The sequence below is a fragment of the Silurus aristotelis genome (genome assembly GCF_946808225.1).
Source record: "Silurus aristotelis genome assembly, chromosome: 8".
Lineage (NCBI taxonomy): Eukaryota > Metazoa > Chordata > Actinopteri > Siluriformes > Siluridae > Silurus > Silurus aristotelis.
In genome coordinates, this window is record NC_139581.1 from 25,774,106 (window position 1) to 25,801,658 (window position 27,553).

The following is a 27,553-nucleotide window of genomic DNA, read 5'->3' on the forward strand; positions in this document are numbered from 1 at the left end:
GAAATATGTTGCGCTTCTATTAGGAGCATAGAGGTATTTTGGGAATAGCATGCACTGCATACTTCCGGTATTACTGCGTGTGTGGAGACTGAGGATTATGTCCTTATTTTTTTCTGATGCTCATTTCTAAGTTTCTTTGACTAACCCATAACGCCGTTGCCAAGAAAAAAAAAAAAAAAAAAAGCACGAGTTTTGGAAACCTGTCTGTGCTTATATGATTTCTGTTGCAACTGGAGTTTTAGTGAGCTCTCCCTTCACCCAAACTCAACGCGTTACAACGGCTTGTATCTAAACAGTAGCCAACCAAGTAAGTCATTGTTCACCGTCTTCCTCCTTCCTTTCACAACTACAGTGGTACCTTGACCTACAAGTGCATTAATGTACGAGTTTTCCGTGGTACGAGCGGTGACTCGATCGATTTTCTGCTTTGTTACGTGAGCAAAAAATTGAGGTACGAGCTCGAGACGCCGCTGCTAGATGGCGAAGCGAAGCCAGAAAGCGGAGATTGTGACGAAAATTAAGATAAGCAAAGAAGAAAAAGTAAAAATTAAAAATTTTAGGGATACATAGTGTACAGGAGTGATAGTAAAAAACGAGTTTTCCCTCCGCCTCTCGCCTCTACCCCCCCTACCCCCCCTACACACACACACACACACACACACACACACACACACACACACACACACACACACACACACACACACACACACACACACACACACACACACACACGGCATTTTCGTTAGCTCAAGTCGTCTCATCTCCAAGGAAAATGAACGGAATAAAACCTTATATCTTTACATACTCTTTCTATTATGTTTTTATACAAGATTTGTTATTTAGAAATGTATTTTCCAATTTTATAACATGAAACATAAAAACAGGGTGTAATTTTGATGGTTGGAACAGATTAATGCCATTTTAAGTATTTTTAATATGGAAAACTGATTTGATGTGGGAGCAAATTGAGATACGAGCTCGTCCACGGAACGAATTAAACTCATAGGTCAAGGTACCACTGTATTTCTCTCGGGAGTTTATCTTTTGTCATCGTCGTGCGCCACAGGTTGAAGTTTTTCTCCCGAAGCCGTGCAGCTCAGAACACGGGTGAGGTGCGTTTTTTAGTTTCCGTTCGGAAATTTTATTGGTCTAATGTCAGTTTTTTGGCTTGAAGTTTGTGAAACCGGGAAAAACCCAGGAAAAATCCATATATTAGCCACTTCGTTGTTTAAGCCGCAGGGTTCAAAACGTGGGAAAAAAGTAGCGGCTTATAGTCCGAAAAAATACGACATATAACATATGTTTGTGCAATGTTACCAAAGTACATGTTCAACATCAGTTTATTACATTTATTAAAGGTGGCATCAAAACATTTCAGACAATAATGGTCAAAACAGCAAAAAAATATAAAAAATAAACCCCACAAAATAGAATATTTTAAATGATGTTAAGGTGATTAGAAGGTAAATTAAATTTTTTCTTTTGCTTTTTGGGTGATGCTGTCCTGCTTTACAGTGAGCTGATAGAAATATGTTTGCTACATAAGTGTTATGTGTTGTTATATTTAAGTTTTATGTTTTTCAGTTCCTGACAGCATAGTTAATAATTTTATTAGGGCCTCACCTACTCCTTAAACTCAAAAACGATGGAATGCCCATTTTTCAATATCACACAAGCCTAGGCCACAACAATAGGTGTCACTATTAATAACCAGACTTAACTTGCAACAATATTTCTATAAACACATTTAAAAAGCTCTAAAAGCCTTGGCAGTGGAAATTTAAAAGCAGAAATTGGAGACCAACAGCACTGTAACTGAATCATAAATATGCATGGTGCAAGCAGAGCTTTGCACAGTTGACAGAAATCAGGTTAAGCTGAAAATATGCTTTGAAAAAAAAACCAAAAAAAAATAAAATATGAAACTTGTTACTCCCTGGATTTTAGCTTTTCATAAATATAGAAAACCTGTTAATTTGAAGATTACTGTAAAATCAATGTTATTTGGAGGTTGTAGAAATTTCATGAGGTGTACGATTGGGCTGATTAGGTCCGATGTATTTCAGGGGAGTGTATGAAGGCTTTTCAATCACTTCTATTCCAAGGTAAGACTGCAAAACATCTGGAACAAGTACAGTTCCTTCCTAATACAGAAAACATGAAATAAAGAATAGTTTAAAAAAATGTTTACAGGTAACCATAACCAGTTAAACTAAAATTTTTGTTTGAAATTTACTTATTTAAAAATTTGAGACAGATTATATTCTGTTAAATTAATAAATGACTGATATACTATTCACAATAAAAATAATGTCTGGAAGTAATCACAATTATTCTCCCCAAAAAAGTAAATCTATACTATTGTCACTAAAAATGTCTGTGCAACAAAGCAAAAGTAACCTCACTTTTGTTTGATGTGTTTCCAAAAGTGCAATAATAGTGCGTGGGATCGCACACGCTGTAGCATTCACCTAAAATGAAACATATTATAGATGGTTATAATTCCTAGGATACTCTGTGACTCATCTATCAAGTTCATCAGTCCCCTCCAAAAGTATTGGGCTGGCAAAACCAATTCTATTGTTTTTGCTTCACACTACAAATGTGTGTTTGAGATCAATGGATGAATATGAAATTATAGATTATATCTATACAATAGACCATATATATCTGGGTGTGTTAAACATGCAATGTTTGGTGGCAGATCACCAATTTTTAAGCTGAGCAAAAGTATAGGAAATGATAGTATTAAAAGTAAACAACACTGAATAATGGGTTTCAGATTGATTGTTTGCAATAATTGCATCAAGTCAGCACTGATCCACTGACATCACCCAGTTAGACTGAATCCAATTGTATTTTATGCATTTCTCTGTAATAGTGCACACAAGTCAATGCCACCATGCTTGTCTTTAGCTTAGATGTCTTGGATCATGTCCTTAATTTTCCCACATTTCTGGCCTGTCAGTCACTTTGGTAGAGGTTAATCTTGGTTTCGACAACGTTTGGCCCATCTTTGTATTTCTATCTGAATTCAAACATCAAATTTTTACTGCTGATTGGTGGCTTGTATCTAGTGATACTGTTCAGCCTTGATGTTTCTGCTCTTTAAGTCTTCTTTGAATGGTGCATATAATACCTTCAACCCTGCCTTATTAAAGTTGTTGATGATTGATGGGTCAGTGGCTGTTGCTTGTGTTACCGTTATTTCTTCACAGCTATTCAAAGTCTGGTTGTTAATATAAACGTGGATCCTTTCTTTTTCAGGACATCAAAATAGTTCTATTCGCTAAGCCTAATGCTTGCACAAAATCTGTTCCAATATTTTTGAGCATTAAAAAATTGATGGGTTCAAGCATACAATGCATTGGTTTAAAGTTGACTCAAACCCAAATTTATTTGCTGAATATAAAATACAAATGAATGGCCACTCTAGCACTTTGGGAGAGGTGAGTGTATATCTTGATAACTGCACTTTATAAATGTTGTGTACACATTTTTGCTATGCAGTGACACCACATAATATGGATTACACTTTGCTTTTAGTTGTATCCTTTAGTGAAGACAACAAATAGATTCACTTACTGTGTGTGCATACTTAGAACTGCCATCACTTCTCTCATATAGAATATTCAGTCGCCGGCTCTGGTAGTCAGTGCAGTTAGATGCACTGGAGATCTAATGAAGGTTTAAGAAAAAAATTGTAAATAATACATAATCTGTAAAAGTTCTAAGACAAAATATGACATTTATATATTCCTTAGAGTGCTGTCCAGGGTTTATTATTTGGTCTGATCAAAATATCAGCAGTAGACATGTAAACATCTTGTATTTATGGCTATGTTCTAATGCAGGGGTCACCAACATGACTGGTTGCCTGCGAGCACCAGGTCGCTCGCAAGGACCACATGAGTGGCCCGTGGGCCTTTTCTAAAAATAGCTCACCATAACACCATTTACCAGTGAGCTGCAGCTATTTTTTTTTGTTGCTATTCTTTTTTAAATCACACTTGCATTGGTGTGAATTTGAAAATGAAAAAAAAAAAAAAAAAAAAAAAAAAAATTCATATTAAGTTAGATCTAGCTTGTCTCTACGCAATGGTTGGAGCTAGCAGGCGCAGTGTAGGTGAGGAGATGAATTACCCCCAAAAACATGGCAGAAATTTTCACAGTGCATGGGAGGAAGAGTTCTTTTTTTTTATCACTGTGTCTCATTTGTGGAACGCAATGTTGAGAGACATTTCAAAATGTGTCGAGCAAGCTACCATGCTAACTACCCACCAGGCAGTGCACTGAGACTTTTGACAAATTTGCGAGAGAGAGTTAATTAATCCAGATATGAAACATCTTTCAGAACTGTCACTTTTGTACTTACCCAGTGTTGGGCAATAACGTGTTACTGTAACGCAGTTACTTTTGACAGTAACTAATAGTGTAACACATTACTTTTTAAATAAAGTAACTCCGTTACCGTATGGTGCGGTAACGGAGCACCATACGGTGCTCCGAAATTAATTTAGGCTCTACAGTCAACCTGTTTACAGCAGAGACGCATTGTCGCATTGACGCAGAGTGCGTGTCTCCGTTTATTCAGGTCTGTGCGGCAGTAATGGCGAGTCGAGGCGAGAGCAAAACGAGTTTCTTAAAGTGGAAATATGCTCATTATTTCACTTTAGTTGAGCATAGGTCCCCTGGTGGTCTAGTGGTTAAGATGCAGCGCTCTCACCGCTGCGACCCGGGTTCGATTCCCGGTCAGGGAACCATCCCCAGCCACTCTCAGTGCCGGTCCCAAGCCCGGATAAATTGGGGAGGGTTGCGTTAGGAAGGGCATCCAGCGTAAAACATATGCCAAATCAAACGTGCGGAGGATCCGCTGTGGCGACCCTTAACGGGAGAAGCCGAAAGAAACTACCTACCTACCATTTCACTTTAGTTGAGCATAAAGACCAAAACATTTTAGTCAAATGTAAGCTTTCTGGTTCGAAGCTCGTATCTACTGCGATAAACAGCAACTCCAATCTGTCAAGCTCCTCCAGAAACTCCATGCCTCGAAGCTAGAAGCTAACCTGGTGTTCTGTTCTACATTGTTGATAGTTTTCATACTTAAGCTGTGAAAGGAAAATTTTTAAGGCTCAACACAACAGCAGAAGCCACTTTAGTTTTCGATTCTGAATACATTATTCAGCATGTTTTGTTATTTATTTCAGAAATCCTTGTTATATATTCAGTTTGTGCTGGTCTGACTTTAATAAAATAGTGTTTAAAAATTACTTAGTGTTTAAGTCAGTTTTGTGTTTGTATAGCGTACCATAACGCATAAAAGGGCATTAATGGGAACATTAAAGAACGTTCTTTAAAAAAGTAACTAAAAAGTTACTTTTAACAGTAACGCATTAGTTTTTGGTGTAAATAATCAACAAAGTAATTGAGTTACTTTTTGAATGAAGTAGCTAGTAACTGTAACTAGTTACTATTTCTTAGTAACTAGCACAACACCACTTACCTCACCATATTTTCCACGGCCTGGCATCCATGCTTCAATGTCATACTTCCTGAATGCTGATGGCCCCAACTCCTGAGTGGGCATGTCCAAAACCCTTTGATTGAAAAAGAAAAAAAAAAAGCAGCTTTATTTAAGGACATCAGGTAGTATCCATCATTCATTCACATTGTATACACAGTGAGGAAAATAAGTATTTGAACACCCTGCTATTTTGCAAGTTCTCCCACTTAGAAATCATGGAGGGGTCTGAAATTGTCATCGTAGGTGCATGTCCACTGTGAGACATAATCTAAAAAAAAAAATCCAGAAATCACAATGTATGATTTTTTTTTACTATTTATTTGTATCATACAGCTGCAAATAAGTATTTGAACACCTGAGAAAGTCAATGTTAATATTTGGTACAGGAGCCTTTGTTTGCAATTACAGAGGTCAAACGTTTCCTGTAGTTTTTCACCAGGTTTGCACACACTGCAGGAGGGATTTTGGCCCACTCCTCCACACAGATCTTCTCTGGATCAGTCAGGTTTCTGGCCTGTCGCTGAGAAACACGGAGTTTGTGCTCCCTCCAAAGATTCTCTATTGGGTTTAGGTCTGGAGACTGGCTAGGCCATGCCAGAACCTTGATATGCTTCTTACAGAGCCACTACTTGGTTATCCTGGCTGTGTGCTTTGGGTCATTGTCATGTTGGAAGACCCAGCCTCGACCCGTCTTCAATGCTCTAACTGAGGGAAGAAGGTTGTTTCCCAAAATCTTGCAATACATGGCCCCGGTCATCCTCTCCTTAATACAGTGCAGTCGCCCTGTCCCATGTGCAGAAAAACACCCCCAAAGCATGATGCTACCACCCCCATGCTTCACAGTAGGGATGGTGTTCTTGGGATGGTACTCATCATTCTTCTTCCTCCAAACACGTTTAGTGGAATTATGACTCAAAAGTTCTATTTTGGTCTCATCTGACCACATGACTTTCTCCCATGACTCCTCTGGATCATCCAAATGGTCATTGGCAAACTTAAGACGTGCCTGGACATGTGCTGGTTTAAGCAGGGGAACCTTCCGTGCCATGCATGATTTCAAACCGTGACGTCTTAGTGTATTACCAACAGTAACCTTGGAAACGGTGGTGACAGCTCTTTTCAGGTCATTGACCAGCTCCTCTAGGGTAGTTCTGGGCTGATTTCTTACTTTCCTTAGGATCATTGAGACCCCACGAGGTGAGTTCTTGCATGAAGCCCCAGTCCGAGGGAGATTGACAGTCATGTTTAGCTTCTTCCATTTTCTAATGATTGCTCCAACAGTGGACCTTTTTTCACCAAGTTGCTTGGCAATTTCCCCGTAGCCCTTTCCAGCCTTGTGGAGGTGTACAATTTTGTCTCTAGTGTCTTTGGACAGCTCTTTGGTCTTGGCCATGTTCGTAGTTGGATTCTTACTGATTGTATGGGGTGCACAGGTGTCTTTATGCAGCTAACGACCTCAAACAGGTGCATCTAATTTAGGATAATAAATGTAGTGGCGGTGGACATTTTAAAGACAGACTAACAGGTCTTTGAGGGTCAGAATTCTAGCTGATAGACAGGTGTATGACATATGTCATACATATACATACATACATACATACATATATATATATATATATATATACACATACACACACACACACACACACACACACACACACACACACACACACACACACACACACACACACACACACACACACACACACACACACACAGGCGATCAAAATTAGAGAACAATTTATAAACAATTGAACAATTCTGAAATAATGTCATCTTCACTGCTCAACAGTTGAAGGAGTTTTTGTCGTGTCTATACCATGCTACCAGAACACCTTTTCCACAAAATAACTAAGGCATTTCCAAAAAAAACATTCTTTTGCAGAAAACACACTGATCAAAATTAGAGAACACTTTCAGATACCCCCAGTTATTGGTGTTAATCTGGTACCTGGTGCTAATTTCCTTGATTATCTGTCAACCCCTATTTAACTGGCAGCCTAACTTCCAGTTTCACTGACTCTGCAAGATGGTGGGCCGTTCTAAAGTGACTGAAAGCCTCCGGCAGCAGGTTGTCCAGATGAAGGCCAAAGAGATGACCCTATCAGCAATAGCAAGACAAGTTGGTCGTTCCAAATCTGTGATTTCAGAATATTGAATCTTTACAACATCACAAACTCATTCAAGTCCGCCAAGAAGGCTGGTCGTCCATGGAAGACAAAAACAAGAGAGGACAGGATACTGCGGAGGATCTTAATGGGCAATCGTTTCCACACTGCAGCTGAAATTGCTCACCAGTTTAGCACTGAACAGGGTAAGGATCTGTCTCATCGTACAGTGTCTCGATGTTTAAGAGCATTTGGACTGAAAGCCGACTCTGCAGTGACCAAACCTCTCATTAGCAGAAAGAATCAAAAGGGTAGACCAAGCATGTTGTGTGGACAGAGGAAAACTGGTCCAAAGTTCACTTCAGTGAATAAAGCAAGTTCAATATATTTGGGTCTGATGGGAAACATTATGTTCGGCGACAAACTGGAGAAAGACTGAACCCAAAGTGTGTAAAGAAGTCAGTGAAAAGTGGAGGAGGAAGTGTCATGGTTTGGGGCATGTTTTCTGCAGCAGGATTTGGGCCTCTTATACATGCCACAGAGTGAATGCAAATGTTTATCAGAACCTTCTTCAACAACATATGGTTCCTTCCCTGCGTTCATCACCCAATCAGCCCGCAGTGTTCATGCAGGACAACGCTTCATGTCACACAGCAAAACGGGTAAAGCAGTTCCTTGAAACTGAAAACATTGAAATAATGACATGGCCTGCCCAAAGTCATGCTGACCCTGATCTCAACCCAATAGAGAACCTCTGGAAAATCCTTGGTGACAAAGTTATGGCCAAGAAACCCACTACAGTCACCGAACTGTGGAGGAGACTGGAAGAAGAGTGGACCAAAATCACACCAGAGCAGTGTGAGAGACTAGTGCTGTCCTGTGGCCGCAGATGTGCTGAAGTCATTCAGAGCAGAAACCTGTACACTTCCTACTAATTGCTGACTGTTGTAACCTTTAGCAAATTTTGTTGTAATCTTTTTCCATGATACAGTCATTGTTGTTTTCTAATTTTGATCAGTGTGTTTTCTGCAAAATAATGTTTTATTTTTTAAATGCCTTAGTTACTTTATGGAAAAGGTGTTCTGGTAGCATGGTATAGACAGGACAAAAACTGCTTCAACTGTTGAGCAGTGAAGATGACAATTTCAGAATTGTTTAATTGGTCATAAATAAACAGTTTATATAGAGTATCAGATTAAGCTCTCTTAAGAAAAGAAGAAAGTATTGCACGTGAACAACGTCAATTGAGCTGAAGTGCGTCATCTTTAGGGGAAACGTGGGCATTACAGGGGAAAGGTAAATTGAGTAAGGTTTACTCGTACCTATTTTAATAGAATTTGGTCACGTTTGGCGGGCCGGATTAATAAAGGGAGGGAGTATTTTGAGCAGCTGATGAACGAGGAAAATGAGAGAGAGAGAGAGAGAGAGAGAGAGAGAGAGAGAGAGAGAGAGAGAGAGAGAGAGAGAGAGAGAAGGTTGGATGATGTAAAGCAGGTAATGGATAGGATTAATAAGGATGAAGTGAGAGCAGTTATTAAGAGCATGGAGATGTTTAGGAGAGATGGCAGTGGCAGTTTTTAACTCGATTGTTTAACAAAATTCTGGAAGGTGAGAGGATGCCTGAGGAATGAAGGAGTGTGCTGGTACTGATCTTTAAAAATAAGGGAGATTTGCAGACCTGCAGTAACTACAGGAGAATAAAGTTGATTAGTCACACCATGAAGTTATGGAAAAGAGTAGTGGAAGCCAGGCTAAGGGAAGAGGTTACCATCTGTGAGCAACAGTATTGTTTCATGCTCAGGAAAAGCACTAAAGATGCCTTTAAGATGCCTTCAAGATTTTCTTTAAAAATGTTGATGAAGTATAGAGAAGATCAGTAGGAGTTACATTGTGTGTTTTGTGGATTTAGAGAAAAAATATGACATGTTGGAGAGAGGAGTTGTGGTATTGTATGAGGAAGTCAGGTGTGTCAGAGAAGAACGTGAGGGTGGTGCAGGACATGTATAAGGACAGTGTGACAGCAGTTAAGTGGGCAATAGGAACGACATACTGGTTCAAGGTGGAGGTGGGACTGCATCAAGGATTGGCCCTGAGCCCTTTACTGTTTGCAGGTTGATGGATGAGGTCAGAGAGAAGTCTCTGTGGACTATGATGTGTACAGATGATATTGTGATTTGTGGTAAAAGTAGGGAGCAGATTGAGAAGAGCCTGATGCGGTGGAGGTACGCACTGAAGAGAAGGGGAATAAAAGTCAGTAGGAGTAAGACAGAGTACATATGTGTGTGAATAAGAGGGAGGGCAGTGGGGTGGTGTGGTTGCAGGGAGAAGAGGTGGAGAAGGTAGAGGAGTTCAGGTATCTGGGTTCAACATTCCAAAATAATAGAGAGTGTTAGAGAAGTGAGGAAAAGAGTGCAGGCAGGGTGGAGAAGAGTGGCAGGCGTGATTTGTGATACAAGGGAATCTGCACTGAACTGCATCTGACCTCTAACAGGAGCATCTGAATGAAGAAGTCCCTTGAGAAGATATACTAAAATGGTTAAAATATATTGTGTGTATGCATGTATAACTCAATATATAGCTCAAAATAGCTGGCAACAATAGTGAGTACATCCTAAGTGTACATGTCAAAACTACACACACACACACACACACACACACACACACACACACACACACACACACACACACACACACACACACACACACACACACACACACACACACACACACACACACACAGGTGAATCTCAATAAATTAGAATATCATTAAAAAGTTTATTTATTTTAGTACTTCAATACAAAAAGTGAAACTTGTATATTATATAGATTTATCACAGACAGACTGATATTTTAGTGTTTATTTTGATGATTATGGCTTACAGCTAATAAAAACAAAAAATTCACTCAGAACATTTGAATATTGTGAAAAAGTTAAATATTGGAGACCCGTGGCGTCACACTCTAAAACTTTCTTTCGGCTTCTCCCATTAGGGGTCGCCACAGCGGATCATCCGCATGTTTAATTTGGCACATGTTTTTACGCTGGATGCCCTTCCTAACGCAACCCTCCCCATTTATCCGGGCTTGAGACCGGCACTAAGGCTTGTGCAACCCTAATGGCTGTGGTTGGTTCCCTGACCGGGGATCGAACCCGGGCCGCAGCGGTGAGAGCGCCGCATCCTAACCATTAGACCACCAGGGAACCTTGTGGTGTCGCACTCTAATCAGCTAATAAAATCCAAACACCTGCAAAGGTTTCCTTAACCTTGAAATGGTGTCTCAGTCTGGTTCAGGCTGCACAATCATTGGGTAAGACTGCTGACTTAACAGTTGTCCCGAAACAATCATTGACACCCTGCACATGGAGGGTAAGACACAAAAAAACATCGCTAAAAAAAGCTGGCTGTTCACAGAGTGCTGTATTCAAGCACATTAATGGAAAGTTGAATGTTAGGAAAGAATGTAGTAGAAAAAGTTGAAATGAAGCACATTTAAGAATTTGGGGAGATTCACAAAGAGTGGACTGCAGCTGGAGTCAGTGCTTCAAGAGCCACCACACACAGACGTATCCTTGGGCTACAACTGACGCATAACGCATTGTCAAGCCACTTCTAAACCAGAGACAACGTCAGAGTTGTCTTACCTGGGCAAAAGACAAAAAGGACTGGACTAATGCTCATTGGGCCAAAGTCGTCTTTTCAGATGAAAATACCATACCACCTCAGCAGTGCCACAGATTGATCACCTCCATGCCATGCAAGGCAGTAATTAAAGCAAAAGGAGCCTCTTACAAGTATTGAGTACATATAAAGTAAATGAACATGCTTCCCAGAAGGCTAACAATTCACTTTTTTTTTTTTTTTTTTGATTGGTCTTATGAAGTATTCTATTTTCTAAAGTATTCAAATTTTTCGAGAAAGAATTGGTGGCCATAATCATCAAAATTATATATATATCAGTCTGTGTGTCATGAATCTATATAATATACGAGTTTCACTTTTTCTATCGAATTACTAAAATAAATTTATATTATTTTTTAGTTTATGGCTTCCACAGTTATTGCAATATAGTGAAAGTAACATTTTAATTTAGGGGATGCTTCTCAAAAAACTAATCTTAAATCACTTAAATTAAGATTTCATGCTTTCAATATTTCTTTCTAAATATAAGAAACAAAAAAGTCAGAAATATATAAACCATCTTGCATTTTTTTATGACAGAAATTACAGCAATTGAATAAAAGTATTTGTTGCAATATTAATTTAATGTTTGACTATTCATACTAAATTATATGAAAACCTGAAATGGAGCTTGAGTGAAGAGAAAATCTCCTTCTGCAACAACACAAACTCATCCAACAACTGGGAACTCTCCTGGCCAGTTTCATCTGCTGTTACACCAAACATCTCCACCTGAAATATAAAATTTTCGACTGTTTTCTTAGTGTTGACAGACTTAACAACATGCTAAATGAAACCAATAACGTTCACTAACCATCCATTTTAACAGAAAGATATATACACCTGCCTATTTATGCATTATCCAAATATTCAATAAAGGTGGCAGCAATCTAGTGCTTAAATCTTGCTCAGTTAATCAGTTAATAGTCACATCAAAAACACAAATTGGGGAAAATGTGATCAGTTCATCCTAATCGTGGCATGGTTCTTGGTACCTAATAGGCAAGTTTAAGCATTTCAGAATCTCCTGGGATTTTCACATGCAACACTTCACAGAGCATATTGTGGAACATAATACAATTCTGTGCCAGGAAACATCTTGCTATCCAGAGAGGTCAGAGGAAAATAGTCAGGTTGTTTCCAGATGCCAGAAAGAGTATAGTACCCCAATCACAATTTACAACATAGTGATCAGGAAAGAACTGCAGCATCCGCAAAACAACAAAATGTGGTGAATGGGCTACAACAGCAGAAGACGAAACTGGGTTCCCATGTCATCCAAGTACTGGAATCTGAGTTTATCATGGACACAGCTTCACTCAAACTGAATAGTTGAATAGGGAAAAAAGTTTGAGTTTAAAACTTCCTGACAACTCAAACTAGTCTGGTAATTTCCCTCTGATCTGTAGCAACAATGTGTTTCAGCCTGCAGAACCTCTGCACATAAGATACTTTTGCACCATTTAGAATATCTTCTACAGATTGCTGTGTGTAAAATTCAAGCCCACCTGGTATCAACAACCGTTGGTCAGTGAGGTTTTATTTTCCCTTTCTGATTTTTAATATGACCATATGCTGAAGGTCTTAAACTGTTTCCACATAATTTTATGCATTGTGATAGAGCCACATAAATAAAATATTTAATAACTATAAAAGAGCAGGTGTACAAGTTAAACTATTAAAGTTCATCAAAATAATGAAATGTACATTCACCTCTGATTTATGTTTTCAATGATTTTATTAAATCCAATTTAAAATATAACTGCTTTGACTTAACCCTACATTACCTTGTTAAAGTGATGAACCCTGTAGAGGCCCCAGGCTTCTCTACCCGTATCAGTTTCTGCTCGGTAACATGTGCTACAGCACACCGTCCTGCAAAATAAAACAACGCATGCACAGAAAACTATGGTAACTAAATATGAATCCGTCAACAAATTTTTTCAACATCTTTTTATAGCAGAGCACCTTGTTGTGAATATCAGGTCATAAAAAATCTTACCTTACTGGCAGGTCTTTAAAATTCACAGCATGGTCCATAAAATAACCTTAAAAAGTACATCAAACAAAAATAAATTACTGTGTTTTTTTATAATCCATTATCTAATTTCTGGTTAAATTTGTTTTAAAACATCAAGTTTATTAAAAACATTTTCTTATTTTTGTCATAAATTTACAGAGGGCACAGAGTAAAAATGAATTGCATCCATGCAATATTTATAAAGAAACTGTGTTGCAGCTTCTTACCTGAAATTCCAACTTCACCTGTCCCAGCAAGATTAAGGTTGGGAAAGCGGCTTGGGTCCAGAGAGTAAACCTGCGAGCGGTGAGCATAAGGCTGCATCCCACAACCCTCCTGAGAAAACAGATTCAGCAAAAATGCACAATAGCTATTTTACGAACCTTGCATTTTTATAATCCTTTTATAATCCTACACTGCATATGTAACTCAACATCTATGTGGTCTTCATTTTCCACCTTTGATCTGCAGCTCAAAGTGTTTATACTTGTCTTAAACTAACATTTGCTATGCTAAATAATGGAGTACCTATACAAAATTGAATCGTACACAATACACAAATACACAATTAAATCGTTATCTTGCACTCAGCTTGTTCTTCAAAGTAAATAGTACAGGTTCAAATTTAAGAAAAAGTTGTAATAAGTTTTTAAGGAAAGAGATCCCATCTGATTTTATTAATTTAAGGCTCTACTTTGTGATTTGTTTAGACATGAAACAATACCATTTGAATATTTCAAAGATTACATGCAGTTAAAAAACTGAATTAAGCAAAAAATTTTATTAAATAGAAATTTTAAATCATTCAAGAAATGAAATTAAACTTACAAACACAGCTCCTTTCAGCATGTCAGGAACAACCATTGGTATAAAACCCTGAAAGTTACACAAATACTTTTAAACTTTCTCATGCAAATGTCCAAAAAGTGTACATACAGTGAGGAAAATAAGTATTTGAACACCCTGCTATTTTGCAAGTTCTCCCACTTAGAAATCATGGAGGGGTCTGAAATTGTCATCGTAGGTGCATGTCCATTGTGAGAGACATAATCCAAAAAAAAAAATCCAGTAATCACAATGTATGATTTTTTTTTAACTATTTATTTGTATGATACAGCTGCAAATAAGTATTTGAACACCTGAGAAAGTCAATGTTAATATTTGGTACAGTAGCCTTTGTTTGCAATTACAGAGGTCAAACGTTTCCTGTAGTTTTTCACCAGGTTTGCACACACTGCAGGAGGGATTTTGGCCCACTCCTCCACACAGATCTTCTCTAGCTCAGTCAGGTTTCTGGCCTGTCGCTGAGAAACACGGAGTTTGAGCTCCCTCCAAAGATTCTCTATTGGGTTTAGGTCTGGAGACTGGCTAGGCCATGCCAGAACCTTGATATGCTTTTTACAGAGCCACTACTTGGTTATCCTGGCTGTGTGCTTCGGGTCATTGTCATGTTGGAAGACCCAGCCTCGACCCATCTTCAATGCTCTAACTGAGGGAAGGAGGTTGTTGCAATGTATTGCAAAATCTCGCAATACATGGCCCCGGTCATCCTCTCCTTAATACAGTGCAGTCGCCCTGTCCCATGTGCAGAAAAACACCCCCAAAGCATGATGCTACCACCCCCATGATTCACAGTAGGGATGGTGTTCTTGGGATGGTACTCATCATTCTTCTTCCTCCAAACACGTTTAGTGGAATTATGACCCAAAAGTTCTATTTTGGTCTCATCTGACCACATGACTTTCTCCCATGACTCCTCTGGATCATCCAAATGGTCATTGGCAAACTTAAGACGTGCCTGGACATGTGCTGGTTTAAGCAGGGGAACCTTCCGTGCCATGCATGATTTCAAACCATGACGTCTTAGTGTATTACCAACAGTAACCATGGAAACAGTGGTCCCAGCTCTTTAGTTCATTGACCAGCTCCTCCCGTGTAGTTCTGGGCTGATTTATCACCTTCCTTAGGATCATTGAGACCCCACGAGGTAAGATCTTGCATGGAGCCCCAGTCCGAGGGAGATTGACAGTAATGTTTAGCTTCTTCCATTTTCTAATGATTGCTCCAACAGTGGACCTTTTTTCACCAAGTTGCTTGGCAATTTCCCCGTAGCCCTTTCCAGCCTTGTGGAGGTGTACAATTTTGTCTCTAGTGTCTTTGGACAGCTCTTTGGTCTTGGCCATGTTAGTAGTTGGATTCTTACTGATTGTATGGGGTGGACAGGTGTCTTCATGCAGCTAACGACCTCAAACAGGTGCATCTAATTTAGGATAATAAATGTAGTGGAGGTGGACATTTTAAAGGCAGACTAACAGGTCTTTGAGGGTCAGAATTCTAGCTGATAGACAGGTGTTCAAATACTTATTTGCAGCTGAATCATACAAATAAATAGTTTAAAAATCATATATTGTGTTTTCTGGATTTTTTTTTTAGATTATGTCTCTCACAGTGGACATGCACCTACGATGACAATTTCAGACCCCTCCATGATTTCTAAGTGGGAGAACTTGCAAAATAGCAGGGTGTTCAAATACTTATTTTCCTCACTGAATGTATATATTTTGGGCACAACTGAATACATGATTCCCATTAATAGAACAACTGGTTAAATATACATTATACACTCACCAGCCACTTTATTAGGTACACCTGTCCAACTGCTGTTAACGCAAATTTCTAATCAGCCAATCACATGGCAGCAACTCAATGCATTTAGGCATGTAGACATGGTCAAGACGATCTGCTGCAGTTCAAACCGAGAGTCAGAATGGGGAAGAAAGGTGATTTAAGTGACTTTAAACGTGGCATGGTTGTTGGTGTCAGACGGGCTGGTCTGAGTATTTCAGAAACTGCTGATATACTGGGATTTTCACGCACAACCATCTCTAGGGTTTACAGAGAACGGTCCGAAAAAGAGAAAAAATCCAGTGAGCGGCAGTTCTGTGGGCACAAATGCCTTGTTGATGCCAGAGGTCAGAGGAGAATGGCCAGACTGGTTCGAGCTGATAGAAAGGCAACAGTAACTCAAATAACCACTCGTTACAACCGGGGTATGCAGAAGAGCATCTCTGAACGCACAACACGTTGAACCTTGAGGCGTCACACCTGACAGCTAAGAACAGGAAACTCAGGCTACAATTTGCACAGGCTCACCAAAATTGGACAATAGAAAATTGGAAAAACGTTGCCTGGTCTGATGAGTCTCGATTTCTGCTGCGACATTCGGATGGTAAGGTCAGAATTTGGCGTCAACAACATGAAAACATGGATCCATCTTGCCTTGTAACAACCGTTCAGGCTGGTGGTGGTGTAGTAATGGTGTGGGGGATATTTTCTTGGCACACTTTGGGCCCATTAGTACCAATTAAGCATAGTGTCAACACCACAGCCTACCTGAGTATTGTTGCTGACCATGTCCATCCCTTTATGACCACAGTGTACCCATCTTCTGATGGCTACTTCCAGCAGGATAACGCGCCATGTCATAAAGCGGGAATCATCTCAGACTGGTTTCTTGAACATGACAATGAGTTTACTGTACTCAAATGGCCTCCACAGTCACCAGATCTCAATCCAATAGAGCACCTTTGGGATGTGGTGGAACGGGAGATTCGCATCATGGATGTGCAGCCGACAAATCTGCAGCAACTGCGTGATGCTATCATGTCAATATGGACCAAAATCTCTGAGGAATGTTTCCAGTACCTTGTTGAATCTATGCCACGAAGGATTAAGGCAGTTCTGAAGGTAAAAGGGGGTCCAACCCGGTACTAGTAAGGTGTACCTAATAAAGTGGCCGGCGAGTGTATATGCAGAGCAAAAGTATTTTGAAAAAGAAAAAAAAAAATTTATACCAGGCTTTGTTAAAAGTGGCAGTTTGATGAAGTCACTCCCTATCCAGTTACCACAATCTTATTTTCTAAACCCCAATGCATCACCCATCATTTGTCATAAAGACATATTCAAGACACCAAGGTGCAGTAGAGGAAGCGTACGACAGGGTGCCGAGAGAGGAGCTGTGGTATTGTATGAGGAAGTCAGGTGTGTCAGAGAAGTATGTAAGGGTGGTGCAGGATATGTATGAGCACAGCGTGACAGCAGTGAAGTGTGCAGTAGGAACGACAGACTGATTCAAGGAAGAGGTTGGACTGCATCAAGGATCGGCTCTAAGCCCTTTCCTACTTGCAGTGGTGATGGACAGGTTGACGAACAAGGTCAGAAAGGAGTCTCCATGGACTATGATGTTTGGGGATGATATTGTGATTTGTGGTGAAAGTAGTGAGCAGGTTGAGAAGAGCCTGGAGAGCTGGAGGTACACGCTGGAAAGAAGGGGAATGAAAGTCAGTAGGAGTAAGACAGAGTACATGTGAGTGAATGAGAGGAAGGGCAGTGGAGTGGTGCAGTTGCAGGGAGAAGAGGTGAAGAAGGTGGAAGAGTTCAGGTACCTGGGGTCAAACAGTGCAAAGTAATGGAGAGTGTGTTAGAGAAGTGAAGAAAAGAGTGGAAGCAGGGTGGAGAAGAGTGATAGCAGGAGTGATTTGTGTTATATCTATAGTTATATATCTATATATCTATATATATATATATATATATATATATATATATATATATATATATATATATATATATATATATATATATATAGTAAAAAATTGTTTGCCCCTTGTAGTTATGGATTTTGTTTTCGACCAATAATAAAAACCTTCATTTAAAAACTGCATGTTGTGTTCACTTGTGTTATCTTTTACTAATATTTAAATTAGTTTGATGATCTAAAACATTAAAGTTTATATTAGTAATTAGTAATTCAAAAGAAAAAGTGAAACTTGTATATTATATAGATTTATCACACACAGACTGATATATTTCAAGTGTTTATTGATTTTCATTTTGATTATTTTGGCTCACAATTAACAAAAAACCACCAATTCAATGTAAAAAAATGACAAACCCAATTCCAAAAAAGTTTGGACACTACAAATTGTGAATAAAAACAGAATGCAATGATGTGGAAGTTCAAAATTTCAATATTGTATTCAGACTACAACAAAGATGACATATCAAATGTTTAAACTGAGACAATTTATCATTTTAAGGGAAAAAAAAAAATGTTCTCTGAGAAACTCCTTCCTGATATTGCTCCACTATTTTGCATTGGGGGAATTAGTGGTCCTCTGCCTATCTTGACTTCTGAGAAACACTGCCACTCTGAGAGGTTTTTTTTATACCCAATCATGTTGCCAATTGACCTAATAAGTTGCAAATTGGTCCTCCAGCTGTTCCCTATATGTACATTTAACTTTTCCGGCCTCTTATTGTTACCTGTCCCAACTTTATTTGGAATGTGTAGCTCTCATGAAATCCAAAATGAGCCCATATTTGGCATGACATTTCAAAATGTCGAACTTTTAACAATTTGATATGTTATCTATATTCTATTGTGAATAAAATATAAGGTTATGAGATTTGTACATTTGTACATTCCTTTTTTATTCACAATTTTGTACAGTGTCAACTTTTTTGGAATCGGGTTTGTAGAATACTTCAGAAGACCAATCAAAACATTTTTAGTAAATTGTTGGCCTTCTGGAAAGTATGTTTATTTACTGTATATGTACTCAATACTTGGTAGGGGCTCCTTTTGCTTTAATTACTGCCTCAATTTGGCATAACTGAGGTGATCGGCTGTGCTGACCTTGGACTTGATAAAACACAGTGGACCAACACCAGCAGATGACATAAATGTTGCAAATGGGGATTACAAGGACCAGAACTACCTGTGCATTCATAACAGACACCTACAAGTTTAATGTAAAAATCATCGTACGATGATAGATGTTAAATTGTTTATAACCCTTCACAGATGGAATCGATGGAAGCAACAACTGCATCTCATTGCCATGTCTTTCCTCCTGGCATGGTATTAACATACAACTGAATGCTCCAGAACAGCATATTGCTAAAATGGTGGTAACAATCATTGATGATCATTTAATCAAGAACATTTAATTAACAGCACCTGGCAGCTACTAGCCTCTGAATTCCTTTGAAACAGTAAAGGTGTACATAGTTTTTCCACACTTTTATTTTTGGCATTTTCTCCTACATTTTGTAACTATTGCATGCCAGTATTTCTCAACAAGCTTTCACAGATTATACCATAGGATGCACTGACCCTTTTCTGAAGGATGTCCAGAGCGAAGTTCTGTAATGCAATCTGGAGCTGGGCACCTGCTCCCCTGAGAAAGTATGACCTGTGACCTGACACATGAGCAAGACGTCTGAAAGAGAGAAAAAATAAAACAAACATAAAAAAAAACAGTAAAAGAGGAAAATAATAAATCCCTTTTACAATTTACTGTGTTCACACTTGAATATATGCGGATCCAAGTAATTTCTATGTTATAAGACTGTGGTACACTTCTTTAAAATAAATAAATAAATAAATAAATAAATAAATAAATAAATAAATAAATAAATAAATAAATAAATAAAAAATAAAAAATTTAAAACATAAATATAATAATATAATATATAAATAGTATAAATGTAAAGTGTTTCTCCCACCTTTAGTTTTAGCTATTATAGAGATTAATTGACAGAAAAGAGAACAACTATTTTTTGTATTGTATCTGTATTCTTTTTTCTTTGTTGGCCATCAATCAGTGGTATTTTCTTTTCTGTTTCACTCACTCACTCACTCACTCAATGGCAGGCTCGGTGTAACTGGGGGAATATTAGTTTCTCCACTTTTGTGAGGTGGCTAGGAAATTGCTGTTTGTAGTGTGATCGTTGAAGTTATTTAAAACATTGTTTTGTGGTTTCTTTGGGCGAAGGCAATACTTCCCACCAGTAGCATGTCCCAGTCCAGTTGTGATTAATTATGGCTAGCTTTAAAATTAAACAAGTGCGTCTATGTTTGACATGCCAATAATTTTTTTTTGAAGAGCCATGAAGTATGCCCTCAAATAACCTTTGCTATCCAGGGGTGTACAATAAAATCGTCTACGAAATCAGATTTTAGTCTATTACAATGCATTTAAAATGGTCACAAAATATAGGGACAGAAAATGTGTACATTAAAATAATTTCATATAGTTAATATGACAGGCCATTTTCTTTTCCAAAAATCAGTATTATTCCAAATGTGATATTAATTTTATTTACTAGTTCAATAAACAAGAAGTTATCATTTGGAGAAATGCGTTTTAGACACCAACAAAAATAATTCCAAACAAACAACAGTAGTGTGTTGTGTCTCTGAGCAACACAATGATTTTTAATTCCAGAATTAATCACCCATTTAAATGATTTGGTTAAATCACAATGACTTAGTAACAGTGACTCGCTGTCACCTACTGCGGTTTTAATTTCACTTAAAGCATGTCTAAGCTACATTACACAGTGTGTAATTACATCTAAATATCAATTCAGATACAGCTTCTGTTTCCTCGACATTACAAAGATTACATTTTTTTATCCTTTCTTTGAAGAATTTTGATTGATTTAATTTGCTGGGTAAAAGCCAAATTGTATTATTCTAATTGACTGAATAAATGTAAGAATTTGACCTAAAAGAAAAGAAAGGGCACACTTTTAGAAAAAAATGGCTTTATAAAAGGTAGACAATGACTATAAAAGATATCATAAAAAAATCTATTAAAACTTTATCATATGAAGAATATCCAAAATCCTACCAGTCAGCTGTCCACAGTAGTCTTTAATATACCACCAGTTTTTTTTTCTTTTAAATTTTTAATAAAATAAAAAATTTAATTGTACAATTTCTCTCTGTTGTATATGTACCTTAAATTAATACTTTTAAAGTTTTTTAATACTCATCAACATTCTTTTAATGTTTTGCTACTGATTTTGTGAGTTTATCCCCTTACAAAGAAATTAACAGCCTAGAAATGTTATGGTAGGTTTATTTTAACAGAGAGAGAGACACCAAATTACCAAGAATTCTGACTCCCACAGACCCAAATAAGGAAAGTTTATTAACTCATTATGTGAAAATATGACACCTGTCACATTCTGTCACTTACTGGAAGACCGATACACGACCCATCTTCATTGTTCTGGCCGAGGCCAGGAGGTTCTCATCCAAGATTCTACAGTGCATGGGCCAGAACATTACTGAAAGCATGCTTTGAGTAATTAGCTAAAATTGGCTTGGACGGAGCGTCATTATTAAAATCGCTAACCGCCTGAAGTGGGGCTGAAATATGCTTTGGGGGCACTTCTTGAGGACTGAGAAAGTAAGAACGGGAGCTTTGAGGATGGATTTGGACTGTAGTTAATGTCAACAGACTGCTACACTGACTCAGGACTACCGTTCGCTTCTGATCATCATCAGTGTACCCTGCAACATTGTATATCTGCAATAAATGGACATTCAGTGCAACCCAGATGAGGATGGGTTCCCTCTTGAGTCTGGTTCCTCTCAAGGTTTCTTCCTTATGCAATCTCGGGGAGTTCCTTACCATAGTCGCCACTGGCTCGCTCATCAGGGACAAACTTATACTTATGTACTTATTCATTTTTTATTTACTTTTGGCATTTAAAAAATCCATACATCACACATTGCAGTTGAATAAAGTTTTATAAAGATTTCATATCGTTTAATCAAGCATTTGTTAGCTACTGCACAACAATTATAAACTAAGAAAAGTTGACAAAATGTAAAAAAAATAAATAAATAAATAAAAAACCATATGGAGCTAAAGCTTGCAAGTGAGTCAAACTGAAAGTAGTGTGATGCGATGGGTGAAAATCTATTCCGTGCTCCTTGGGCGGGCTGTAGGTAGGCCTGTTAGAGGCTGATCAATGTTCATTGGTTCTAGGCTGCCCACCCAATCAAAACAGAAATCATGGTGGTATTTTCTGGGTAATTTTACTCTTTGGCTAAAAATAATACAAATCAAACTTTGATTGAAAGGGTAAGATGCAAATTGGGGTTTCCTAAGACCATCCCTGCCCACTGCTGCCCCCAACCCAGGTCAAGTGACTTGGCACTCTAGTTTGAATTAACAATTACAAAGAAATGAGATTACCGTTGTCTTATGATGTCCAGGTTTTCTCCAATTTCAAGGTGGCCTTTTGCTTTGAATTCAAACTCTGTGGTAGATACAATGCAATATAATAAGATGTATTGGTAACTGTGCATATGCATGGATAAATAAAAGTGTAAGATAGAATCTTCTCTAATATAAGCACAAATCCACAAGTAAGAAATAAAAAGCAGGCAGGGTTGTCAATAAAATGCAATATACTCTAATTATATGATAGAATGCTCAAATTTGCCTATAGAAATTGTGTCAAAGTATTACAATAGGTAAAATAAGCAGATAAATTCTCCCGTTGTAATAAATGGTATGATTACTAACCAGGTTTTTGTCCGAGCATTTCAACTACCTTCGCCTGACTCTCATCTCCAATGGGCTGAAAAAAGAAAATATAAATTCTCACATTTTGATATAAATATATTATTGAAATATAAAAAATTATACTATTATATGATGTTACATCCAAGCAACATTAATAACTACATGAAAACTTTATATAACTATCAGAATCAGAAAGAGCTTTATTGCCAAAGTATGTTTGCACTTACTAGGAATTTGTTTTGGTAACAGAAGCTTCCAGTTGCCCCCCTCCTTTTTTTTATTTTTATTTATTATTTTTTTAAATACAAGATAAATGTAATAAAAATTACATTCAATTAAAAAGTGGTATTGCATATTTTTATAGAAATAAATAAATAAAAAGCTATTAAGTATTTAAGTGTTCATGAGGTAGATTGCAGGGGGGGGGAAAGCTTTTTTGGTGTTCAGTGTAGAGATTTGATGACTTCTGCAAAATGTTCTTAAAAATATAAAAGAAAAAATGAATAAAAGCAAATAAACTGTTATGTATCTACTGCACAACAGCAACAATCGAAAATGTAAAAAAATATAAAACAATTTGCAGGCACAAAGTCGGAATCGAACTCTCGCATGGTTCATGCACAGTAGACACAGAGGCAAACCACACAGGCAACATGTCTGAAGCGCAAGACATATAAGTCGCTGCATGCTACAGATATTACTTATTATTAAAGAAAGGAACAAATAACAACAAAACCTTGGCTTATAAATCTGTTTTTGTTTTTTTTATAATATATCGTTTTAGTTGATGTTCTATGTTCTGAAAAGTTCCTTGTTCATGTTCATCATTTACACAACGTCAAACTCAAATAAAACATTTGTTTATTTTTTTATTTTACATTTCTTTTTATTCATATTCTAATGGAAAGCGAGTAAAACTTAAAAATTATACTTTTATAAAAAAATAAAAAAATAAAAAAAACAGTTAGTGGTTAGAATTAGACAGTGCATTGAAAATAAAACTACTAAATACATTTTACCTGCAGGCTTTAGTGGGTGGCAGTGAGAGAAAATAACATGTTTTGCTTGAGTGGGACTGGAAAATCAATCTCGTGCAGGTCTTTAGTTCGGTGCTTTGTAGCCTCGCCCACACAGCAAAAGTTTAAAGAGAATATGGCTTGTATGTGACGGATCCAGAGTGACACTGGATGTATAGAGTTCTTGAAAAGTGGACAGGGGAGAACTAATAATACTTTTAACAATAATACTTTCAAAATAATCCTTTCATAAGATAATTATTTTTATAATAATATAATAAGTAAGTATTATATTATTCACTGCTTGAATATATATTAAAGGAATGTCAGCTTTAAAAAAAAAAAATCTAAACAAAAAAAACACTGTAAATTGTTGTTATATTCAGTACTAATTTTGGATTCCTAAATTTGGAATTCTGGTTATGAAGGACAGAAATAGGTACAAGTTCTACATTAAATAAATTTTTTATTATACAGATTACTAACAATTTACATTAGAGAGGTCTTTTTGTTATGCTGATCCTGTAACAATTAAAGATTTCCATGAAATCCCACATGTAGAATATGAGCCAGGAATTGATTTGAAGGTCATCTTTATTGCATATTGAAGGTTTTGAACCAGAGCAGTAAAAAAAGCATTCTTAACTTTGAAGAAAGGTGAAAACTACAGAAGCGCATTGCATTCACAGAGAGAGAAAAAAAAATCACAGAAAGGATCTCATAATTATGAAACTTATTTTAACTAGCAACTTTCTCATAATTATTCAACTTATTTTAACTTTTAAAAGAAAACTGTTTTCATTATTTGGTATTATGCAACATTCACTTTCGGCCCACAGACCTCATCCAAGTTTGAATTTTGCCTTTTATAGGAAAAAGTTTTGTGCAACTATGCAATTTGGCCAATGCAAAATTGAGCAATAAAACCATTCCCATGAACTCAAAATTTTAAAATGTTATGTAATTCTTTATTAATAAGTTAAGAATGTTAATGTTACATGCATGTCTTTTTCCAAAAGAACATGTATTGTCAATGTAGTTTCAAAGCATAATTTGTAAATGCAATATTTATGGTAAATGTATGTGTATAGATAAGACATCCAGATTCTGTATTAAGTATAAAAAGTCTGCATATCTGTTAAATGGCAGCTTTTTGAAGAAAAGAAACTAAGATTGATTATGTGAGCATTTTTTCTACCTGTTAAGAGATCTGGAAAACAAATGAAAAACAATTTAAAATGTTTTAGGAACAAAATGAAATGTGTTAAAGTTGACTACACTTATATTTTTGGTCTGGCCAACTTGACATTGAACTGAATGTGATGTGGCATGTTATCTAAAATAAGTTAGACACCTTTTTTTTATTTTTATAAATTAAAACAACAAATGTAATCTTGCATCAGCTGTAATCAGCAAATGGAAATCTTAGAACTGCAGAGATGAACCAAGTAAACCCATGTAGTTTGCATTTCTAGTCTTGTTTCAAGACAGTCCTAAAAGCCAAGGGTGACTTATAGACATTTTCAAGCAGGCCCTGTTAACATTACTGATATATGTATATTGATAATCAACTACAATGTCATTTAATGCAAATACGTTGTCATAAGCAGATTCGTGCATTCATTTTCATACAAAAAGTATTTTGGTGACTAGAAGGGCCGAACCCTTACCACATCTGGATGTGTCCTGTTGGGAAGCCTCAGAGCTCCATTATAATATTCCTCCTCCAAGTCACTCTGTTGTGAGTACAGCTGACTCAACCGCAGTCTGAGTTTTCGGCCTTCATCTCTCAAAGACTTGTATGCCGTAAGCTGGGAGGGAAAAAATACAGATTCAGTAAAACAAACAAACATTTCTTACTCACTCTCCCTAATCATTAAAGCCACTAACAAAAATATTATTCTCTTATCCAATCCCAAAAGCATGTGTTTAAACTGAAAACCAAGTAATTTTACAAAAATGGTTACAAATGGATTTTTCACTACATCAAAATTATAGCCTTAAATTGCACATGCTGCTCAAAAATGACAGATTAACTACCCATCAGTTCACATTTCTTTCAAGAAAACTACCCATATTAGCGATTTAATTATATTGAAATAAAATAATATCAAACTCTGTCTGAACAGTCAGATATCACATTACAATGAATAATGCAAATGGTATCAAGAACAACTTACATTAGACAGGACTTTTTTGTCATGCTGCTCCTGTAACAAAGATTTTCATGAAATCCCACATGTAGAATATGAGCCAGGAATTGATTTGAATGTCACCTTTATTGCATATTGAACGTTTAGAACCAGAGCAGTGCGAAAGCATTCTTAACTTTAAAGAAATGTGAAAACTACGGAAGCGCATTGCATTCACAAAGAGAAAAAAATAAATAAATCACAGAAAGGATCTCATAATTATGACTTACTATCTCATAATTATGAGATCCTGAACTGAATTCATTGCTCGAAAGCGCCTCATTGCGCAACTATAGAGATGTAGCAGATATCATATGGTTTAGCTTGATGACTGTATATTAGTTTAATTAGCTACTGGACATTTCCTCGCTGACCTGCCCCTCCTGCTAATTAATTTAGTTATGATAAACCTTGTGTCAGTTAACAGATACGGGGCATTAACTATTATTATTATTATTATTATTATTATTATTATTATTATTATTATATTTTAACATTGAATACTAATGTTACACATTCTGACACTTGATAAAACAAACTCATCAAATGGACAGTCAAAATGTGTAACATATATTAGGAAATATTCAGTAGCTAATTTAACTAATATACAGTCACCAATCTAAATCATGTGATATCTGCTACATCTCCATGGTTGCGCAATGAGGCGCTCCCGAGCGACGCATACAGTAACGTCAGATCCGGTGTTATGCGCTAAAATGTTTCGCTGCCACAGACTGCCCCCACTTAATCTCATAATTATCAGATACCAAGTCATAATTATGAGATCCTTTCTGTGATTTTGTTTTTTTCCTCTTTATGACTGACTGCACCTATCATGTTTAGGTCTATCCACATGTCGCTTTGGCGATTAACAAGCTACCAACAGCAGCGAACATGCTGCTAACAAACACTAATTCTATGCCGCCTGTGTAACCTAAATATAATTCAGATCTCCTTCACCAGTTGTTCTGTTTCTCTGCACTATAGCACTATCCATTTCAGCAAAGGTTAAGTAAAAATCTATTAATATGTTTAGCACAGGAACTGAATGTTGACACTGCACGATCCTGTTGGTTTAAAATAAATAATAGCTAAAAACTAAAAATTTACCACAAGAGTCCGGACTTTGTCACTGATCGTTTTCTTATGTTTTTCCAACTCGCTGATCTCTTTCTGAACCTCCTGAAGCTGTTTCCACGCACATATCTAGCAGAAAACAGAAAACTTGATAGGTTGATTTAACTTATTAAAAAAACAACAAATACTCATCCGGGGTTATTGCAAAATGTAAAGCAAATGAGATTTAACTGGTCCTTACAATAGATCGTACATCAGCTGCCACTAAATCTCCTTTCCTGTTCACCACCTCAGAAATGACTTGGTCGGTGTGTTCACATATTCGCAGCATATCCAGCTTGGGTTTATCACTGTAGCCCTCCTTAATATGCTCGTAAAGGCTGCTCCTGGTTTGGATATGGCCAGAGGAACACGAGCTGAAAATCCGCCCGAGTGTTTTACATGCATGTTTTACAGCTGATGTGAAAACTATCGAGCGAAATCGAATGACCGTTCTAATGGAGGACGCCATGTTTCTGTTTCTTCTTCTTCAACTTCTTCGCTAATA

The 27,553-nt window shown here is 37.2% G+C and overlaps 1 protein-coding gene across 1 annotated transcript; it reads right to left on the reverse strand.

Annotated features, from left to right (window-relative positions):
* Positions 1 to 1,322: 1,322 nt before the first annotated feature.
* sars2 (seryl-tRNA synthetase 2, mitochondrial) lies at positions 1,323 to 27,553 on the reverse strand. Its single transcript, XM_083548910.1, has 16 exons — positions 27,248 to 27,553; positions 27,040 to 27,135; positions 25,918 to 25,947; positions 25,408 to 25,548; positions 22,722 to 22,776; positions 22,389 to 22,452; positions 19,508 to 19,613; positions 14,161 to 14,208; positions 13,560 to 13,668; positions 13,315 to 13,360; positions 13,100 to 13,187; positions 11,932 to 12,044; positions 5,504 to 5,597; positions 3,586 to 3,678; positions 2,406 to 2,471; positions 1,323 to 2,144 (listed from the first exon to the last, which is right to left on the reverse strand). Exons 1-16 carry the CDS (start codon positions 27,515 to 27,517, stop codon positions 2,001 to 2,003), a joined length of 1,563 nt encoding a protein of 520 aa, XP_083405036.1. The 5' UTR covers positions 27,518 to 27,553; the 3' UTR covers positions 1,323 to 2,000.